This window comes from Lycium barbarum, chromosome 1 (assembly GCF_019175385.1).
Source record: "Lycium barbarum isolate Lr01 chromosome 1, ASM1917538v2, whole genome shotgun sequence".
Classification (NCBI taxonomy): Eukaryota; Viridiplantae; Streptophyta; class Magnoliopsida; order Solanales; family Solanaceae; genus Lycium; species Lycium barbarum.
In genome coordinates this window covers 154,594,445-154,616,795 of record NC_083337.1, presented here as the reverse complement: position 1 = coordinate 154,616,795, position 22,351 = coordinate 154,594,445, and the positions used below count along the sequence as shown (strand labels likewise).

At 32.7% G+C, this 22,351-nt stretch overlaps 2 protein-coding genes across 2 annotated transcripts; both read right to left on the bottom strand.

Moving 5' to 3' along the window:
- Nucleotides 1-13,525: 13,525 nt before the first annotated feature.
- Nucleotides 13,526-14,869, bottom strand: LOC132619629 (protein OXIDATIVE STRESS 3-like). The gene is made up of 2 exons (XM_060334491.1): nucleotides 14,268-14,869; nucleotides 13,526-13,997 (listed from the first exon to the last, which is right to left on the bottom strand). The coding sequence occupies exons 1-2, from the start codon at nucleotides 14,531-14,533 to the stop codon at nucleotides 13,727-13,729; spliced, it is 537 nt and encodes a 178-aa protein (XP_060190474.1). The 5' UTR covers nucleotides 14,534-14,869; the 3' UTR covers nucleotides 13,526-13,726.
- A 2,810-nt stretch (nucleotides 14,870-17,679) lies between these two features.
- Nucleotides 17,680-20,763, bottom strand: LOC132619554 (profilin-1-like). Its single transcript, XM_060334432.1, has 3 exons — nucleotides 20,479-20,763; nucleotides 19,011-19,148; nucleotides 17,680-18,048 (listed from the first exon to the last, which is right to left on the bottom strand). The coding sequence occupies exons 1-3, from the start codon at nucleotides 20,599-20,601 to the stop codon at nucleotides 17,914-17,916; spliced, it is 396 nt and encodes a 131-aa protein (XP_060190415.1). The 5' UTR covers nucleotides 20,602-20,763; the 3' UTR covers nucleotides 17,680-17,913.
- Nucleotides 20,764-22,351: the final 1,588 nt, after the last annotated feature.

Below are 22,351 nucleotides of genomic sequence, written 5' to 3'. Positions count from 1 at the left end.
TATAGAATTCCAATTTTATAAGTAATAAAATATTATTTTATGTTTAAAATTTTGTCGAAATGAGGAGCTTGTGCCTTTGTGGTGGGGTGGGGTGCATAAAGGCATAAAGCAATAAAATCTCAGTCTTGGAAAGAAAGATGCATGTTTCTAGTATGGAAAATTGTGAATTCCTTTGTCAAATATGTTTTCCCAAAGATCTTCTCTCAAAATGCTTTCTCTATTTCCTATAGAGTTAACCTTCTAGGTAGGTTCTTATTAGTCACCGCTGATGTAACTAAAATAAAAATGACAATTAACAAATCAACCAGGCAGGCACTGTTATCCATTATCCATTGTTTGTTTATGCAGCCAAAAAAAAAAAAAAAAAAATTATAGTGATTTCTTTCTTCAAATTTCAAATTTATTCCACTGGGTTTGGACAAGAATATTCCCCTGCAACATCATAAACAGCACTTGGAAGTATTAAACACTGTATTCAATTCAATTTGAAGTATTGGTTCAATAATTTTTTGGCCCTACTTCCCCTCATTTTCTGCTAGATTTGCAGAGATATACCATAGCATATGTGAGACTGACTTCCAAAATAAATTATTTAAATGGCCCCCCGACGTATTTATGCTCTGCTCTTGTTGTTTTAAAATGAGATTCGTTCTTATAATGTTTCCAATATTTGAAATTCATGTATATTGGACCATGAATTTGCTGATATCAAGCAGTGTAAAATTTCATAACTGTAATCAACGTGGCTTAAAAGTACATTTTTTGTTGTTCTTCGAAGTACTTTTTCATTTGCTAAAAAGGCTATGTAAGGTGGCCCGTGTTATCTTTTTACCATCTAGTTGAAGCAATTCACTTCCACGAAATTGAAAAAGATGTAGTTAAGGTCAAGTCAGCTTCATGAAATACGGAAACAATTATAGCTGAGAGTTGGAGTCCGGAGCCTAAAGGGCATATTTTTGCTCCCACGTTTTACAGCTTCTTTTAACGGAGCATTGTAACGTCTGTCTTCAATAAAATTTAAAAAAAATAAAAAAATACTAAGGTAAATCGTGGACCAGCCCACGTTTTGCGAAAAAATGATTTGGGCAAACCGTGGACCGGTCCACGATTTGCCTCAATTTGTTTTTGGCTAAAACGTGGTGCTGTCCACGTTTCCAAACTTCTTGTACCCCTATTTGCATGTAGATGCAGTTCTGCATTAATGAAAATATCGTTAAGGTTGTTTAAATTGCCAGCTTTTTATTTTTATTTTGATTCTATTGTATTTTTCTATTATAGTGAGGAATTGGCAAGGAAAAAAGGACTGTCAAAATTAAACTAACGTCTACAGTCAAAGCTCTCTATAATTGTCATTCGTTATAACAATATTTCACCACTATAACGACCTGATTTTCTTCGCAACTGATTTTTTATGTCATATTTTAATTCTCTATAACAGCATTCTGCCTATAACTGCAATGGAATTCATTATAGCGGTACACTCTTTATAAAATTACCTCTCTATAATAGCCACACTCAAATATTGTGTAATAATATTTTGTAAGAAATATATTATCTATAAAATAAAATATTAAAATATTTATGATTATCATCATTAATGTCATGTAGATAGTAAATTTCAAGTACGAATATCTAAAATTTTTTAATTATACTATTATGTTCTTAAACAGCCTTCAAGGGAAAGCTATTTTCCCTTTTGCTGAAATTTTGATAAAAAATCTTCGTCAGTTCAAACGTTATATTATTACTAAGATACTGAAATTTATGAAACAATCTACAATTTTAGAGCTCTTACATCAAATTTGAAAATTTAAATTTTCAATTAATTTTAAATGCATATGTTCCTTAGATTTTAATTCTTTATCGGTATGGTATAACTAGTTATGGGTTTCTTAGTAATTTATTAGTCTTTTAAATTTTTAATTAATGAAATATGAAAATCAATTGGAATTTTAAAATTAACAAGTATTTTTGGTTTCATTTATACTAGCATAAAAAGTAAAAAAAAAAAAATGCATAGTTTTGTTTATAACAACTAAATGAAATCTAACATCAAATGCCAGTATACATACATCACCTTACTAGCAGTCATGAAGTTTTCGGACAAACACTACCATTATAAAGAGGTTTGATTGTATTATGAACCCACAGGTGAGAAACTTGAGGAGGTAATTATTGTATTATGATGAAATTTTGTCTAAAACTCAAAAAAGTTCATTTCATATTAAAAGTGAGTATAACATAACATGTTAATACGGCTTGACCTTCTAACCTTTTTTCCATCGTGATCTTGTAAAATTCATAAAGTTGATGCTTTCATTTAGCTCTTATTTCCTCAAGTTGAAGAGAACGAAAAACGCTAAGTGGACAAAAGAAAAAAGAGAACAAGACAATAAAATAAACGGAATATAATGGACAGCAGCACGTTTTAGCCAAAAAAAATTGAGGCAAATCGTTTTTCGCAAAACGTGGGCTGTTCCACGAGTTGCAAAAATATGTTTTGCAAAACGTGGACCAGTCCACGATTTAAAAAAAAAAAAAACATCTTTGCAAAACGTGGACTGGTCCACGATTTAGTAATTTTTTTTTTTTTGTTGAAGGCAGACGTTACAATGCTCCGTTAAAAGGAGCTGCAAAACGTGGGACAATCCACGGTAAACGTCTTTTGGTTTATCTTGGAAATGCCAACCCCCTTTGATCTTTTGGGTGCAAAAATATGTCCCTTAGGCTCCGGACTCCTGAGAGTTGCGACTTGTAGCCCCTAAAAAAATGTGTTGGGATGTATAAAATTGTTTTTCCTTTGATTAGAGTTTTTAAGTTTGAGTCAAAAAATGAAAAAAATTGTGATAGTAAATACTTTCAAATAAGTCGTCACAAATAGAATTAATAAGTATTGAATATTGAGCCCATTTGGATTGGCTTATAAGTTGCTGAAAACATTTTATAAGCTGTTTTCAGCTTTTTGAGTGTTTGACTGACCAGCTTATAAGTCATATTGTGGTTAAAATAAACCCAAAAAATAATTGAGTTCATTTGCTTAGCTTACTTAAAGCAGCTTATAAACTGCTTTTTTTAAGCCCATCCAAACAGGCTCATTGAATAGCGGATGGCTAAACCAACGGAGAAATAACTTCTTGTGCAAATCATATATACTTTATTAAAAAGCATTTCAGCTTTATTTTACATATAAAATTGTATGATGAACCTTTTATCAATATAAGATTATTATAACACAGCATATAAGACTTGTAAATTAAACAATCCAAATATTTTAAAACATAATTTTATATAGAACGAGTAATCTTTTCATGAGTCAGTTTTGACATCACTTATACATAAATGATAAGTTATAAGCTACTATAATCAAATAAAGTACACCGAAAGAGAGAAAAATATTTTCGCCTAAAAAATGTAGTCCTACTTATTATCTTTAAAGATCCTCCCGCTCCATTTTACTCGATTCTTACTAAAAATAGATTTATCTTTTATTTGTTCATTTCAGCAAATCAGGAGATATTTATTATTTTTCTCCTTCAATATTACTCTTATCGTTAATAACTATACAAAATATAATTAATAAAAATAATTTAGTAAAACAAACCCCGCTAAATGACTTTTTAAGGAGAGTGTCAAGCCAACAATGACCAAGTATAATGCATAGATTAACCACTAATTAAGGTCACAAAACAACAATTGTTGCTTTTGTATCCCACTTTTTCTTATCTAGAAGGGGAAAACGGTTAAATTTTCTATAAATTATGTGAAATAGTACGTATACATAATAACCTCACCATACTAAAATTAGATAGATTTTTCCTTATTTTCAAACGACGAAAGCTTAGCACGAAGTAAGCATATCAACGATTAAGTCATTACTCTTTAAACAAAGGGCAAATCCGCACCTTTTGCATAGTTCATAGGCTAATTTTATTCCTTCTTTCTAACTTCTTTCTCATTCCTCCTCTTTCCCCAACACTATCTCCACCACCAATTGCTCTTCATTCCTTCCTCCTCTCGTCTGCTACCACCTCCACCATAGTTTTCTCTTTCGTCGTTTGAAAGAAAAAGACAACTCTTGCCCATTTTATAACAACGAAGGCACATTTAATCCTAACAATTAATGGATGACAAATTTGTATCTTTTTTATCTCAATTTCTGTGGTACACTTTCTTTAGTATATATTCTAAAAGGAAAAATAGTCTTTTTAGTCCTTATGCTATTGCCTAATTGCTTTTTAGTCTCTGTATTATTTGACTAAGCAGATTTAACCTCTAATTAAATAATATGGGTGATTTTAGTCCTATTGCTAACAGAACTCACAGACCTAAACGAATTTTGACTGATATGAAGGATACTTAGGGTATTTAGCGTGTTTCCACCCATGTTAAGAATTATAGAAGAAAAATAAACCCAATTTGTTATTTACTACTCTCTACCATTACTTACAAGCATTTTTTTCCTCAATACTCCCGTGTGTTGCGAAGACTTATTGTCATCTTACAAATCAACAGCATTATGTATAGTTGATAGTTGTTCAAAAGTCTCTAAACGCAACTACTCTCAGAACCCGTAAAATGAACTAGATCTTTTGATGAAATTGGAGAAAACTGAGCCGACAACTAAAAAATTGGAGAAAATAAACTCACCTCATGAGCTCAACCATGAATTTTGCACTGAGAACATATTCTAGGATTTCATTAGTTTTAGCTTAAAAGAAATTGTGCACTGAGAACGTATTGGGGAGCCATTAGCATTGATAGTGACAATACTTTCATGTTTTATTACAACATTAAAAAAAGAAATTCTTGCCATGTGGTATTACACTAATTAAATACATGTACAAGAAACCATGGTTTGGAGTTGGCTTAAGTTGAAAAAGTAAAATTTAAAGGTACCCCTTCGTATTAGCAACGTCCGTTTAGCTCTATGAGTTCTGTTAGCAATTAGACTAAAACCACCCACATAGTTTAATTCGAAGTTAAATCTGCTTAGTCGAATAATACAGGAACTAAAAAGGCAATTAAGCAATAACGCAAGCACTAACAAGCTATTTCCCACTCTAAAAAGAAGTGTCACATTCTAGTTTCTATGTTTAGAATATTTAACTTAATTTTATTTTAATCCAATGAAATGGTTTATACACACAAATATCTAATTTTAACCACAAATTTTAATTATCTTTCTTTCTTAAATCATATACCTATTAAACGATATCACATAAATTAAGACACAGGAGACGGGAGACAGTATTATATTGCAAGTTTGCAACAATACCATATTTGACCATCTCTTTTTTTATCTAGAATTGAGAAAGTGTAGCACCTATACAACAGGAGTGCAAGGGCTCTCTAGGTACGTCTGTCAGTGGAGAAGGCATGCAAGAATTTGGGACACTGAGGAGCAAATAGTAAAGCCTGGAAGCTGTTAATGGAATCAAATCCAGAATTTCTAATCAGCAATGATTAATTGTTGATTTGATAGATAGCTTAGGCCTTTGGTTCAAAAGGACAATCTTGAAACTTGTACCCCATTCATCATCACACCTCTTGACCCATCCTATCTTCTTCCTAAAAGACATCATCATTTAAGAATATGTGAAGAGGGTCTTTCAGTAATTACCTCGTCTTTGACCGTATCTTTCTCTGTGCAAAAGGATTATTATTATGTCCAAGAAATCTTAGTCCTAGCTAATTTTTCCCTCCAACTAGCTAAGAAACACTAAATTTGAAACCAATGGAGGTGGGTCGATGAATAGTGGCAGAGATAAGATTTTTAGTAAAGAGATTCAAAATATAAAAAGTGATCATAAGAAGGTATCCCTTTCTGTACCCTAACTCATGATTGAAACCTATGAGGTTTCGGGTTTAAATTCCAGTAAAAACAAAAATGGATGGTGATTTCTTTTTATTTATTCAAGTTTTGGTGGATAAAATTATTTGGTACCTATGCTTGGATGGCCAGAGATGGATTCAAGATTTAAATTTTATGGATTGAATCTTTAAAGTTCTTAACGTTGTACTCATTGTGTTTTCAATTATGCGTTCTGATCTATTATTTATCGTAATTTTTGTGAATTTTTATACATAAATATATACTTCACATCGAAAATATTGAGTTTAGATAAATTTAATGTCAACATGCTGCTTCCGCCCCTTCTGATGGGAGGTACTAAATATTCCTTGAAATTAATTGCCAACTAACACGAACACTATGGAATTAAAGAAATTAATGAATCAGTAACCCTAATTAACTAGCATGTCGTTATGAAGTGGCACAATATATGTTAGCTCAAAAGAAGGAGGACAAGGAGAAAGACAAGGGACATGTGGATTAGTTGCTGGGAAACGCATTGCTTTCGTCACTTAACGTGGTCCTCGTCCTATACTATAATTAAATAACCTTATCTAAGGATCTATGTTGGTTTGTTTAGTCATTAACTAACACGAAAAGCTATGTTTACTTGAAATAGGAGTATTATATTATAGTCCCATCTCCTCGTTATATTATAGTCCATCTCCTCGTAATGACATTTCAAACTTTGAATTTTGAAAAGTGTGTGGGTGTGAGATAGGGGGAGAGAGTTTAATGTGGATCTAATCAAAACAGAATTTGAAAGAAACGGCTCGTTTGTTGTCTAGTCAAATGATACATGAAATACAGTCCACATTTCATTCATTAACTCCCTAAGAAACAGTTTCGATGAAATGCTTGTGTTATTGGAATGAAGTTCAAAGAGAAGCTAATAAGCATAAAAGTTCCTCTTTGACCTTCTTGGAATGTGGCATATTTCTTCCTAGATAGATGTCCAGTGAATGGATTCAATCGAAACCAAGAAAAGAAACAGAAAAGGACAAAAATGAGACTGTAAATTTTTATTAGCACCGAATATTTATATCAAAACATATAAATTCAGTATAGATAAACACTTTAATGAGGTAAATCTTTACCAAATGGACGCCCTAAAGAAATGCTAGTGAAAGAGCTGTGGGCAAAAATTGTTTTTCTATTAAAGCAAAGAGTAAAGAATGTATCTCTTTTACAGTCTGATAGGAGGTATCAATTGAATTTGAAGATTCATTACTAAGCCTTTTAACCGATCGGAACCGGCCCGGACCGGCAACCAGTTAGAAAACCGGCCGGTTTCCGGTCAAAAACTCGAAATTGGCCAGTTGGAAATCGGAACCGGCCGGTTTTAAAAGTAAAAAAACTGCATTTTTTGTTTTTGTTTTTTGTAAAGTATATGTATATTATAGTATTTCTTAGTATATTGTAGGTATATTTATATATGTTATATAAGTTTATAACTAAAGTTTATAACTTTCTATTTATAACTTAAGTATATTTATACTAGATATACCTAAATTATACTAAGAATATACTTATAATATAAATATACTTAAGTTATAAAATAGAAATTTATAAACTTAGAAATAACTTAACTTATATGCTTAGCTACTTATAATATATATATATATATACAACTTTCTATTTTTCTTAAGTTATTTATAAAATAGCTACTTAAGTTATTTTTTCAAGTATATAACTTTCTATTTTTTAATTTAAGTAGATGTATATTATAAGTATATTCTTAGTATATTTTAGGTATATCTAGTATAAATATGAACACAAGTAAATAGAAGAAAGCTCAATGAGCCATCTATTTTATTCATTCATGGATAACATTTATTTGCAAGTTGTAGTTTTTTTTTTAACTTGCAAATAATACATGAGTTGCAAAAAAGTAGTACAAGAATAAAATCAAAAAGTGTCAATCATTTGGCTAATCTCTGCAATATTATATTCAGTCATTGAGATATCTTCAAAGTCTTCCATTTGGTCTACTCCACTTGCTATCAAATCTTCAATCTCTTCCTTTTCGCCTTCCACCGCTTGTAAGTTTTGGTTGCGTCGCTCCGATCTAATCCAATCGCAAATGCAAACTAGTACTTGCAAGCTAAATCCGGATAATGAGTGTCTATGGCCTCTAATTTGTTGTCTTCCTTGGCTAAATGCACTTTCTGAAGCCACATTTGATTTTTGAACCGTGAGGATATCTCGAGCCATTCTTGAAAGTATCGGATGACTCGCCTTGTATTTCCTCTACCATGTAAGACGTCCAAATCATCTAGTTGGTTGATATCCACATTTGGCTGCATCAAATAAAGGTGATATTCATCAAAATTTGCATTATGACAAGGAGTTGGATGTGAATGTAAAACTTTTAAATTCGACAAACCCAACAAGCCCTTTTTGTTACTTTGAGAAGTAGTAGGGCGTGGAACAACGGATGTAGCACTTTCTTCCAAAGTAGAATAATGAGTAAAAACTTTTCTACATTTGGCATCAACCGCGAGCTTGGCGTCAAGTAAAGATGGTTCAACTCCCTCGGATATATTTATAAATTTGACCAACCAATCCTCTAGTATAAGACATTTTAAAACAAGGATTTAAAAGAGAACCCCAAATAAATAAAGTTGGGATGGGAAAAAAAATACTTCTTAAATTTTGTTGTCATAGAATAAATAGCCGCTTGATAACCGTATTTATCTTTATACTCATATAAAACTCTAGCTATTTCCGTTAAGTACGCTAAAATTCCGGTTACCGTGGGATAGAATTGTCTAGAAAAAACAAAAGTTGCATTATAATTTTTTTGTAAAAGTTCAATACATTCCTTAGCATCTTCCCAATCATTATTATTTATCCAATCATCACTATCCGTATTAAAATGGTTGTGAACTTGTTGTATGAGAATCCTATAATGATATGCTTGTTGTAACATAATGTAAGTGTAGTTCCACCTAGTGTCAACTTCTACTTGAATTTTCCTAGGCCTGAGGCCATTTTGCAAACAAGAATTCTTAAAATCTCTCATTTTTTACCTTAATAACATTACAAAAAAGAAAAGCAACCGCATTTCTAACTTTTTGAACAGAATCTTCAAAATAGTCAAGACTATGTCTAAAAATCAAGTTTAAAATGTGACAACTACATCTCACATGAAAAATATTTTTTAGCGGAGAGTTTAATTCCCTTTTTAAAAGACCAACCGCCTTTGTATTATTAGAAGCATTATCTAAAGCAATACAAAGTGTTTTTCTATAAATATTAAAAAAAAATCATAATAGTTGACATTGAATCCGCTAAAAAAATTTCCGTCGTGACAACCTTTCTCTTTATCATATAAAAAAGCTATGGTTCTTTTTTGCATCACCCAATTATAGTCAACCCAATGACATGTAATAGCAAAAAAATCTAACTTGTTAAGACTAAGACCCAAATCGGCCGTAAGAGAAACACTACAATTTAAAAAATTAAATATATGGCGCAAATAAAATCTATATTTTTTATATAAATCTATAATATCCGATCTACAAGTACTTCTAGGAATATCCTTAAACAACAGATTATAACAACGTTGAATATAAGTAACAAAATCCAAACCCGAAGGAAAGGAAAATGGTAGAGCATCAAAAGAAACCATTTTAGCTATTTCTATACGATATTTTTTCTTGTCATAGCTAAAAAATTTACCCGTTCTTGGGTCTATTGTTAGTTGAATACCCCCACATTTGAACCCGTTTTCTCTCCCTAAATCTCCTTATGTCTAGTTCTCATTTGACTCGTTAGTGAACTCGTTCCACCATCCTTGCTAGTTTCTTGCTTGAAAACAATTTGTTTGTTACATAAATTACATATAGCTAATTTTCTTTTCTTATCTTTAGTAATAAATTTCCAAATTCTAGCGGTTGGCTTACAAGTTTTTAACGGTTTGTCTTGTGTGTGTGATTGTGCAGGATCTGTATCTCTTATGCGATTTTCGGGGGCTTGTGTTTCATCATCATCAATTTCATTAAAAGTGCCGGTATAGTGTTGCATTACCTCATGATCTAAAAGTGGATTATTTCCACCAATATTAATACCTGAATTAGGTGTTTCGTTCACAAATGTTTCCTCCATAAACCCATCCCTACTACTACCGCCACCATATCTCACTTTCTTCGACATTATTAAATAGCAATAATTTAAATCACACGCAAATAAATCACAAGAAAATAAATTGCAACAAATTAAATTGCGTAAATTAAATAGCGGGAAATAAAGATAGAGTTGGAACGAAGGTACCAAATTACCGGACTAATTTCCACCAAAGTGAAGGTAGCTAGAATTGCAAATCCACCAAAGCTTTGGATCTACTTCGGATTGTTGTAAAATCACCAACTCCACCAACAATTTTTTTTATAATTGCAAAATTAATAATTGAAACTAGAATAAAACTTTATAATATTTAATTGAGAGAAATTTAAAGTGGCTATTTTTTGCAAAGTAGCTATAAGTAAGAGAAATTGAGAGAAAGAGAAGAGTGAATTGGTGTGGATTAAAATTGAAAATGGAGAGGGGTTTATATAGGGGTGGGGGATGGGTTAAAATGTATAAAAAAAAAAGTTTGGGGGGGGGGGGGGGGTTGGGAGGCCAGAATGGCCGTTTGGAGCCGTTGCCCAACGGTCCAGTGGATTGCAACATTTAAAAAAAAAAAAAAATTTGACCGGTTAACCGGCCAGTTCCGGTTAATCAATCGTATTTTTTAAAAACCGGCCCGGTAGAAGAGCTCGGTAGACCTGCGACGGGTAAACCGGTCCACCGGTTCCGATTACGATTCCAATTACCGATTTTAACCGGTCCAGTTAGGCTTATTCATTACCTATAAATAGTGGAATCTATCAAGATATTCGGTGGCCTACGCACATACTCTTACAAGTGTGGCATACCTTACTCTTTTCATTGTTTTCTAAGAGGAAGTTCTTTTCCCCCTTTTTCCTCTTTATTTTCCATTTTGAGATTGGTGAAAGTGTGGGTGCTGAGCCAAAAATAATATACGCATAAGTACTTATTTTGCATTCGATTTTACATTATAGTACAACAACAGCCTCACAAGTGAGGTCTGGAGAGGATAGAGTGTACGCCGATCTTACCTCTACTTTTGTGGGGTAGAGAGGCTGTTTCCAATAAACTCTCGGCGCAAGTTTTTGCATCATAGTAATACATGTATAATATGTGTTTGTTAATAAAAAATATTACTAAATTAAGTTAACTAATACTCCCTTTGTTTGTTTTTACTTGTCGCTTGTTGACTTGGTACTACTCTTAATAAACTATTTATTTTATTAAATTATTCTTATTAATTATATGCTGAAAATCTAAATTTGACTACTAGTACTTTATGTAGTTACTTATAAGGATTACATTGAAAGAAAATAATAAATATCTTTTAATTTGTTATAGTGGACAAGCAAAGAGAAAAATTTATTTTTCGTATAAAGAACAAGTGAAAAGGAATGGAGCAAGTACCTACTTTGACCCAAGTAAATCACTTAATCATGGTAAGTTAACATGGTTTGTTTGTGTGCGTGTGCGTATACGTATTTGCCTAAAAAATACACGGTATTTATAAAAGTGAAATTTTATTCGCACCTAGTAAGGAACCAAAAATAGAATGACAATTTTACTATATTACCTCTAACTATTGCTAAGTAACTTAATGATTGAAATCAATATAACACACTTTAAAAGTTGTACTGCCACTAAAATTCTTGAACTTTCCAATCCTATAATTAATAATAAGGATAAAATAGGTATGAAATAGTAAATTATCTCATGATTTTTTAAACTGAACAAGTAAAAGTGGACATCTATTTTTAATATACATGACAAGTAAAAATGTATATAGGAAATATTACATGACACCTGTCTTGAGATACAATTATATTACTGAATTTAGTAGTTAATTAATACATATTAAATTTAATTTAATACTGCTAAGTATGGGGTACCAAAAAGTTTCTATCGTCTGCAAGCCCGAAATGATGTATTTGAAGGACCTCATGGCAGAGCATAACAGAGTAGATCTAGTTAAAGCAGAAAGATTCATGAGTAGTCCTAGGGCAATCGCAGAATTGCCCTTCTTTTGGGTGGTCTTTAAATTTTGCTCCTCATATTTGTATTCTTTAAATTTTACTCTTCGGCTAAAATTTATGGGTTTCAGATTCGAATCATCACTCAGTCAAAATATTTTAAAAAATTCGCAAGACAGAGTTTAAATTTCGCTATGCCCCCACCGGCAAAATTTTAGTTATGTTTGACCAAAAGTCTGCCGATAGGGGTAGACTTTGCCTTGAGGCATATAATTTTATTTTTATTTTACTTTTCAAGGTAAACTTTTAGATGCCTTAACTAAAAATGTGCCTCATAAGATATAACTGAAAGTATGCCCCATAAGACGAAACTTTTCCTTAAGGAATAACTAAAGTTATGCCGGACCAGGCATAACTATAAGTTCTGCCTTATAAGGTAAAGTTTATGCCTTAAGGAAAAGTTCCGCCTTAGGGGCATACTTTTAGTTATGCCTTAACTAAAAGTCTATCCCATAAGGCATAACTAAAAGTATGCCCCATAAGATGAAACTTTTTCTTAAGGCATAACTAAAAGTTTGCCTTTTAAGGTAAAGTCTATGTCTTAAGGAAAAGTTATGCCTTATGGGGCATACTTTTAGTTGTGCCTTAACTAAAAGTCTGCCCCGTAAGGCATAACTAGGAAAAGACTTTTAGTTAAGGCTTAACTAAAAGTCTTCTCATAAGTATGCCGGACCCGGCATACACTTGTTAAGGAATAACCAAAGTTATGCCGGACTCGGTATACTCATCCCAAGTCTGCCCATAAGGCATGAGTATGCCGGGTCCACATCATAACTTTGGTTATTCCTTAACAAGTGTATGCAACCTTGCCTTGCGACCCTTTTTTTTTTTTTTTTTTAATTTATGCTTGAGCGGGGCTTCGAACCCAAAACCTCATGATTTTTGCGTGAAGCTCAGGGTTGCAACGCGAAGGCAAAAAATTAAAGACCTGTAATATGAGGGGCAAAATTTAAAGACAACAAATATAAGGGGCAAAATTTGAAGACCACCCCAAAAGAAGGGCAATCCGCGCAAAAAAAATGGTAGTCCGACTCTATCTGTCATTTGGGTTCCATCTGTCTCATTTTACAACGAGACTGTCCAAACAGAATGAGTCAAAGGCAGCCCAAAATCACAAGGAGTATGTTTTAGGGCCTCATTGTCTGTACTAAATGGGCAATTTGCACGATTGGCCTTATTCGAGGATGGTCTTTACTTTCTGTCCTTCGTTTAAAATACCTGAAGTTCTGAATTTGAATCCCAGCTCAGTTGAAAAAAAAATCGTAAGGAAAAATTTCGTAGCAACAGTAGGCTTATTCGGGCAACTTAAGACCTAACTTTTATAGAATTCCAGTTGTTTAAAAAAAAATTATGCCTTGCAAAATTTGGCGTTGCCTTGCCTGGCGATTTTTTTTTTCTTTTATTGAGTCGGGATTCTAACCCAAAACCTCGAGACATTTTCGGGCACTTTTTTAAGTGACGGCCAAAAGTTAAAGACCAGCAATTTGAGGAACAAAATTAAAAACCAGCGCCTTTGAAGGACAATCCGTGCAAAAAAATCAGGGGACAAAGCTCACTTAAACATTAATAATGGATTATAAAATTGCCAAACATAATTTTGTATTAGATCAATACTTCCATTGAAGAGAGGTGAGGCAACCACAGTAATTTTGTAATCATGATTTCATATTTCCAAAAATTGTATTCCCATTTGTTCCTCCCCACTTCTTAGTTAAAATTAAAGGTTAATATACTAAGGTGATCATATATCTAATTAACTTCTTTGTACAGGAATTAGAGGGAGTCTGCTCCGGCTGATAGAAGAATTTGACTTTCTATTATAACATGATGATAAAAATGAAGTCCTCGAAGCTTTCTTGAAGATGATTGGCTTAGGAAGAGTGTATGACTTGTAAGAACTCTTGTAAGACTTCATGTTCCTACTATGAGGAGTTTCTTTCTTTGGAAGATCTTCTACACTTTTCACGGTTGCCAAAGATGTAAATGACTCCGATTTGCCCTCATAATACTCTGAAAGCCCTCTCCTGCATTCACACATCCAAAGATTTAACATTTAGCCTCAAATTCACAAAGTCTCTCACGTTACAAGATTGCTAATTTTAATTCATAGCAAGATTTTTTTACTTTGAGTTTAACTTTTATACACCGTCAATGGTCAGTATTACAATATAGAACACCTAAAAAAAAAATAGACGTAACAATCTATAAAAAGTTACTAATTAGTAATAACCTCACACATCATATTACTAATTTTATACTGTCAATATATAACTCTTTAAACTTTGCTTACTCACTTGATGGGCAATTGGGCCATAAGGGTTGATAAATCACACAAAGCCCCATCAGAAGACGAAGTACATGAAGCAGGTGAGGATGCATCATCCATTGTTTCTAGTGAAGAAGAACAAGATGCATTCGATATCGTTGATTCTCCAATGGATGAAGAAGAAGGGCTATTATTGCCTTCATTAATCATCCACGAAGAATGATCTTTATTCTTCATATTACTACCACATTGAAACCATTGATCTTGAAACAACTGAATCTTGCTATCACCCATTTTGGATAAGTAATTCTTGAAATAGAAGAAGATATACAAGAAAAAAGGGGAAAGCAAACAACAACTTTTGAGTCAGCTAAAAACTTTTGGTCTATCAGTTATTAAGCACGCAAAAGAACATGGGACTTTTCTGAATGCTGAGGAAGCATTTATATGGGTAATAGGTGGACATGCAGAACAAGATAATGTGTTGATTAGTTAACTTTCACTTTTGGGACATACGGGACAGGGGAGTACACAGAAATTGGCGATACCATCTATTAGCTGATCAAGATTGGCATAAAAAAAGTTGTACACGTGTCCAAAGTTGAACTAGGTATCACGACAAGCATATGGAATTGGCTGTCTAAATAGTGGGTGTCTGATCATGAAAATAATTCTCAGTTGAAAATGTCCTGCCTGTTTGCCTTATCCCCACATTCGATATTATCTTCTACGTATGGTTGGTTTCAAAGGAATGCCTTGAATATAGAGTGACACTAACTTGAAAAGAGGATAAACACTACGATTTTATTGCAAATTTATTTTATATATAATGAATGAAAGTACAACTTTTTTTCACACTATCAAATTATTTTAATTTGGTATGACAGTAATCCATATTTTTTTCAATATAATTTTTTTATTTTTTATAAATTATTACTTGTATCTATCGTTTAAATAATATAATACCATAAAAATTCATTTATATTATCGGTCCGTAAAAAATTATACTCATCCATCATTTATATGTTTGATAAAAAAATCGTATCATTTATATGAGTTTGGAACATAGAAATGGAAAAAATCCATATCCGTGGCACTGTCTGTCTTGCTCTGTTATGCCCTCAATTGAGTTGACACATATTCGAAAAATATAATTTTATAATTGTTCCAAGAAGATAGAGAGTTTTTTTTCCAAATTCTTATAAAAAACAACGTTTTATGAGCCTGGATGGACTTATGGCTTTTGACTTATAAACCATAAGTCATAAGTTAAGAATTCTAACTTATGACTGTTGACTTATTTTTACTACTTTGACTTAAAAATAAGTGCTTTTAAGCACTTTTTAATCTTATCCAGACACTACAAAAGTGCTTAAAAGCTAGTTTGATTTAAAATCACCTAAAATAAGCCATTCCAAACAGGCTCTATATCAACACCAACTGACTTGGGAGACGCGAGAGTTATTCTCATATCCTCCTTTTCCTGCCTAGTTCTTCTTTTAGATGGTATTTTTTTTTTTTTGGTCATGCTTCTTTTAGATACCTCTCAAAATATGATAAAAGTATAAAAATATGGGGAAAATTATCCCTCATAAAGAAAGGAATTTCGATCATCTTATTAATAATAGCCAAGGTTATAAGTTTTTACATTTCAAATTGAAATTACAGTCCAAATTAATCACACTTTCATCCTATATATATTGAAGTGTAGAGTTTTAAGCACGTAAAGAAAAGAACAACGATTGTCGAATCAAGGGACAAATTTTCTTAGAAAGAAATGAGTGGACATAACGCTTACACTTTACATAGAAAAAAATAATTGTTCAAAGATAAGTACAATTACCTCTAAATTATACAACTATATATTGACGTGGAAAGAAACGTATTTATATCATTCGGAATTACTTGACTCTCAAGGCATTGTTTGATCCAATCATATCAATAACTCAATTTTTTGTTTTAACTCTTTTTTTTTTTTTGATTACATAGAGAGTAGGGGAAGGAGATTACAATGTGGGGATTCGAATCCTCACCAACAAGGTGAGAATTCAGGTAGCCAATACCAACTGAGCTACTAGATCCTCACCACTCTCAATCAAACTGTAATTTTCTAGAAATAAAAAGTATGTTATGCTTAATTCCTTTAGCTTGATCGTTATCCGTCTTAATTCAACATTTTATTCGAGTAGTTTTTTTTTTTTTTGACAAGTTGGTTGAGGCCTATGCTTTTTTAATCCAATCATAAATATTATACAATTTATTTTGTGTGTTATTTTCAAATTTGTTATGTATAAAAATAAAAAAATTATAAAAAATATTAAATTAAAAAATAAATATGTAAAGTGATTTTTTTTTTCACGTGTAAAGTGTTGGAAAACCACTTGATTCTTTTCTTGGATAAGGATGACTAAGGACCAAAACATATCATCGGCTGGTTGCCTGGTTGACGCAGCCATTAGTTTTGGCATACCTCATATCATGCCTAACATTGAGACTGACATCACCTCTAAATTTGATTTTAAGACAATGTTTCCAATTTTTTCTTTGGAATATCGAACATTTTTGTTCGTTGTTTTAGATTAGCTAGATGTTCAATTTATATCTTCATGTGATTCTCTTTTTTCTAATTCATGGTTGTGTATAGGTGGAAATATATCGAAATGAAGATTATTTGATAGACATGTGGCGGTATAGAGAGAATTATAATTAACCACTGTAAATCAAACGCTAGTCAAATCAAAGACTTGTTCGATCATTCGAGAATCAGCTCTAGGACCCGTCTTATTCACGCCGAATATAATAAAAGCCCACAACGATTCATCCTGGAAGGTTCAAAGTACCAAAGCAAGAAATCAAATAACTCAAACAAAGGCTCGATTACGAGATTGTCGGGATTAAATTTAATCTTACTTAGTGTCAACGTTCTCACCTCTGTAACGACTTAAACATTGCGAGAATCACAGGAGGAGTTACCATTAACATATACATTCTTCTCTATCATTTAGTCCATCTGATTTCACTTGATTATACACGACGTTGTCGGTTGTACTTAATTTATGTAGATCTTGTAGCTTATCACTGTTGTTCAGGAATCTTCATCATCTGAAGTCTGAACCGTGAATTAACTAGAATTATATTCCTCTATCTCTTACTTTCTCAATTATCTCGCTTTGATTATTAGTGTTGTATTTTTAATTTTTTATGGCTGGTTTTACTTTGTGCTGCTACTGCGCTGAGCACGGCAATCAAGCATAAACTCCTTTGTATCCAAGGTCTTACCCACACAATTTCCTCATAGACTATTCTTTTGTATTGATACCGATTTATTACTCCTCCTTTTATTCTAATTTGAGATTGGTTGTACTTAGAAAAAAAAATCAAATTGACGTAATTGAAGAGCTCGAAATGGAATTCAGAAGAAAGCAGATTACTCAAAAAAAGAAATCCAATTAAAACATATTTTTATTACAGACGCGGTCCCAATAAAAGGCTAAACAAGTGATCAACACACAACACTTCTTTCAGTAAAATATCACAAAATTTAAAGCGAAGAGGAAATAGCAACCGTTAGGCTAGTTATTTTTCTGGGTAAAAAGTTCCAGTAACACTTTGGCCATATAACATGGAGATGCAATCACCAAACACAAAAAAATTAATAATGGGATTTATGAAATTCAATAACCCTGGTCAAAGAGGTAGTCTCCAATTTTCTCAACAACCATGTTACACTGTCCTGGAGTCACTGGTTCTTCATAGATCCCAAAAATCAGAGCTTGGTTTGTTTTCTTGATGGTTATCCCACCAGATCCCTGCACAAAATTAAAAATGACTTCACAATTAACCTGAAGGAAACAGATCCATAACATAGTACACTAGTTATAACGAAGAAATTGCACGGTTCGTCCTTCAAATAGGCTGGTCTTTAAACTTTTGTCCTTCAAATGGACTGGTCTTTGAAGTTATTTGTTATGATTTATGAGGGACAAAAATTATAGATCAGCACAAGATAGAGACAAAAGTGACAATGACACAATTATAACAGATCCAGCAAAGTGTGATGGGCCAAGATAAGCAGATGATGATGAAGAAAATCTTGAAACCAAAGATAAATGTAAAGTAATAGGGGAATTTTCATGTGAGCACTTATAGAGGTCATCGAAGACGAACCCAAATTTATAATCACTGCATTCAAAATGAGTTTAATCTATATTTGTAGACAAGCTTAAATTTTTGTATATATATATATATATATATATATATATATATATATATATTTGTGAATTGAATAGAAATCAAAGAATTCAGATGAACTCATGGTAGACCAAGAAAACTGCAAAGATAAAACAAAAACATGATCACTTCATATTGCAGGATTTACAACCCCAAAGAAAAATGCTAAATGCAAGAAATGTGGTCTGAAATGAAAGGATTGATTTGGGGTGACAAAATTAACCCTTGAAAGTAAATGACCCGTCCAATCCGTCTAAGTATAGGCGGGTTAATGACTCACCCATTAATTAATTTAGCTCATTTTGACTCACTCAAATTTAGCTCAACCCGTCTATTTGACACTCCAAGAAGTGATCCACAGTTCTTCTTAAATGTGGTAAAAATCCTTTTATAGAGGGAAAAAAATTACAACCTGAAACGATTGCCTAAAAGATAATCTCTAAAAGCTCAAGAAATCCACAGGAAAAGACTTGCAAGCAGATTTGAATTGATTTTGATGACAAGATAAAAACAGAAAGAGTAACAAGGAGAGGAAAAATACCTTTTTGCCACGGATGACAGCACCAGGTTCTCCTTGGATGACCATGTACTTTGTCCCACCAAGGAATAGCCCAGTGGGAGCAAGAAATCCAGGTTCATCAAAATCTTTCATGATATTAGCAATTTCCTCTGGTTTAAACTAAAACATATAAAATACAGCACATTAATTATACTCGTCAACAGCATCATATAATGACCATATGAACGTAGAATGTCAATTACTTCCTGGCATTGTAGATATAATTGAGAGCAGTGTTTTGAGTTTTGTAAGCGTCGTGACCGGTTCTTGTCATGAAATTAATGAAATGACTTGAACCTCTTATGTTATGATTTGTATATTTATACTCTAGTAACTTGGCATGGAAATTAAACATGATATTCCTGGCAGACCATCAATAAGCTAAGATAGGTTGGTATATGTTGCTAGTATAAGACATGTTAGGATATAATGTCAAAAGCTACAACTTATAGCAAGAGCCCAACTTTATTTCCTAACCAAACTTTTCAAGCAAACACCATATTATGACCATATGAACGTAGAATATCAGTTACTTCCTGGCATTGTAGATATAATTGAGAGCAGTGTTTCGAGTTTTGCAAGCGTCGTGACCAGTTCTTGTCATGAAATTAATGAAATGACTTGAACATCTTATGTTATGATTTGTACATTTATACTCTACTCTAGTAACTTGGCATGGAAATTAAACATGATATTCCTGGCAGACCATCAATAAGCTAAGCTAGGTTGGTATATGTTGCTAGTGTAAGACATGTTAGGATATAATGTCAAAAGCTACAACTTATAGCAAGAGCGCAACTTTATTTCTTAACCAAACTTTTCAAGCAAACACCATGTTCGACCATGACTCCGACGGTCAGTCATGGCCCATCACCTAGGCATTTGGTATAGGCCCGATGTTGGCATTACTCAACAATTTCCCCCACTCCAACACCTATAGGATCAATCGCTTATCATCACGTCAAAAGTTATAGTTAATATATAGCAGGCGCAACATTATTTCTAAACCAAGTCTTTCAAACAATTTCCATGCTCCATTATGACTCTGACCCGACCTTTCGCGGGCGTCAGATATTGGCATTACCCATTGGCGTTACCCAAACATTAGACATTCACACGAAAATACCATACGTACACAGAAATTAGTTCTGATCAGGCACTACATTAAAGAATGTCTGTGCATGATATTGTACCAAACAATCAGATATCAAAACTAACATTGTACGACAAATAACTAAACAGCATAATTATCAAAGACAGATCTAATTTTAATGAATGAAAGAAAATCACGAAAAGTATATTCAGATAGATCCATTCATAGAGAGTAGAGACATAACATTGTATTATAAGAAAAACAAGAGAAATGTAAAACGAACAGATCCACAAGACTAGATAGCACGTACTCGACAGAATTGCTATAGACAAACTGATCAGAACATCATTTAACAACCTGAGGGAAGGCGGGGCTTTGAGCCCAAACGCTGCCATCAAAACCGAGAATAGCCGCGGCGGCGAGGTGGTGGCCTTCAACTTCGCACATCAAGTGATCATCCACGTAGGTTTGCCACGACATTTTTCCGACTCAACAATGTTGTTTTCCTAGTCCTTTTTTTTTCAGAATAAACAATTCAGGCGTTGGTTGTTTCAAAGTTCAATGGTGCAAAAGGGGGACAGAGTTTAAATAGGACAGCTTTGCAAAAGTTGGAAACTCGTCTAGGTGTTGGTTTGAGGAAGAGAGAATGATGCGGGGTGTAACAAACACACAGGCGGATCTAAAATTTTACTCTATATATATAGTGAATACACATTAATTAACATATTATATGAAAAAAATAATATAACATTTTATATGTACTTATATATAGTTTAAATTTTAAAATAAGGTAGTAGTAGATATGTCGTATATTCACTGTTAATATTAGATCTATCTAATAAACGAAGTACACGTCTAACATATATGGACAACCCCCTTAGCTTATTTAATTTATACATTATTTATGGATGTAAAAATCTTCAAATGAGGATCTCACTTTTTATTTATTTATAGAAAGTAAATATTATATACAACTAAGACACAGTAATATGCACAAACGTGGTATGCTTAATCCAACAAGTCTTGTACATATACAACAACAACAACAAAAGGGGATCGACGGGGATTCAAACTAAAAAGCAAAAGTTCTTAATCTTCACTCAGCTTCGTGTTCATTTTTGATAGTTGGTACGTTGCTTGATTAACCTGTTTGATTACCTCCCTAAATACATGATTAATGCCAGGATCACCCCACTAAGTATTTACTCAGTGGTTCCCAAAAAAAATAAAAAATAATAAGAGAGAGCCAAGATCACTCATGCTGGATAGTAGCAACCTGCAATTGGAAGACGATATCACATTTAATCCATGGATTAATAAGCTCAATTTTAAACCAATTGATATCTAACTATTTCTCTGATATATATATAACGACGTTCACGTAACAACGTGGTATATAATAAAGCGATAGTATAATATAACACTTTCGCACTATATATATTAACCAACGAACCTTATTCGAATTTAATATCGATCTGAACATAATTTAAAGGAATGCAGAATAATTCAAAAAGATGGAAGTGTGACTTTTTTCTGAATTTGGGCAAGAGCCAGCAATCGAACAAATCCCAATGTAATTACATTTTGTTTGATTCCCTAGCGAATTTAAACTAGAAAATATAATATATATTTATTTTGTCAATTAATTGAAGTATGGATTATTTACATCTATTTGTATGTTAAATTGGAAAGGACTTAAAAGTAGTTTACTTCATATTTTCTGTCCTGTTTGTGATGGAGCGCGTAAGTTCAGGCCAAATCCAGGAGGAATATCTCTTCGGGCAATTTGCACAATTGCCCTTATTCGGGGGTGATCTTTAATTTTTGTCCCTCAAATTGGTGGTCTTTAATTTTTGGCCCTCGCTAGAACCCCTTGGTTTCCGATTCGAATCCTCACTTAGTAAAAAATTAAAAAAAAATTCGTTAAGGTAAAGATTTTGCCCCTGTAGCAAAACTCTGTCTGCCTTCTGGCAGAGTTTGAAACTCTACCTTAAAGGTAGAAGTTTGCATTAAGGCAAAAAGAATATTTTTTATTTTTACTCAGTTGGAATTTTTCAAAACTTTGACTTAAGGCCTAACTTTAGCCCGAATAGACCTAACTTTGCTACAAAACTCTGCCTTGCGAAATTATCTTTTTTTTTTTTTTTTTTGCTGAGACAGGATTCGAACCCAAACCTCATGATATTAAGCGAAGGACAAAAATTAAAGACCACCAATTTGAGGGCCAAAA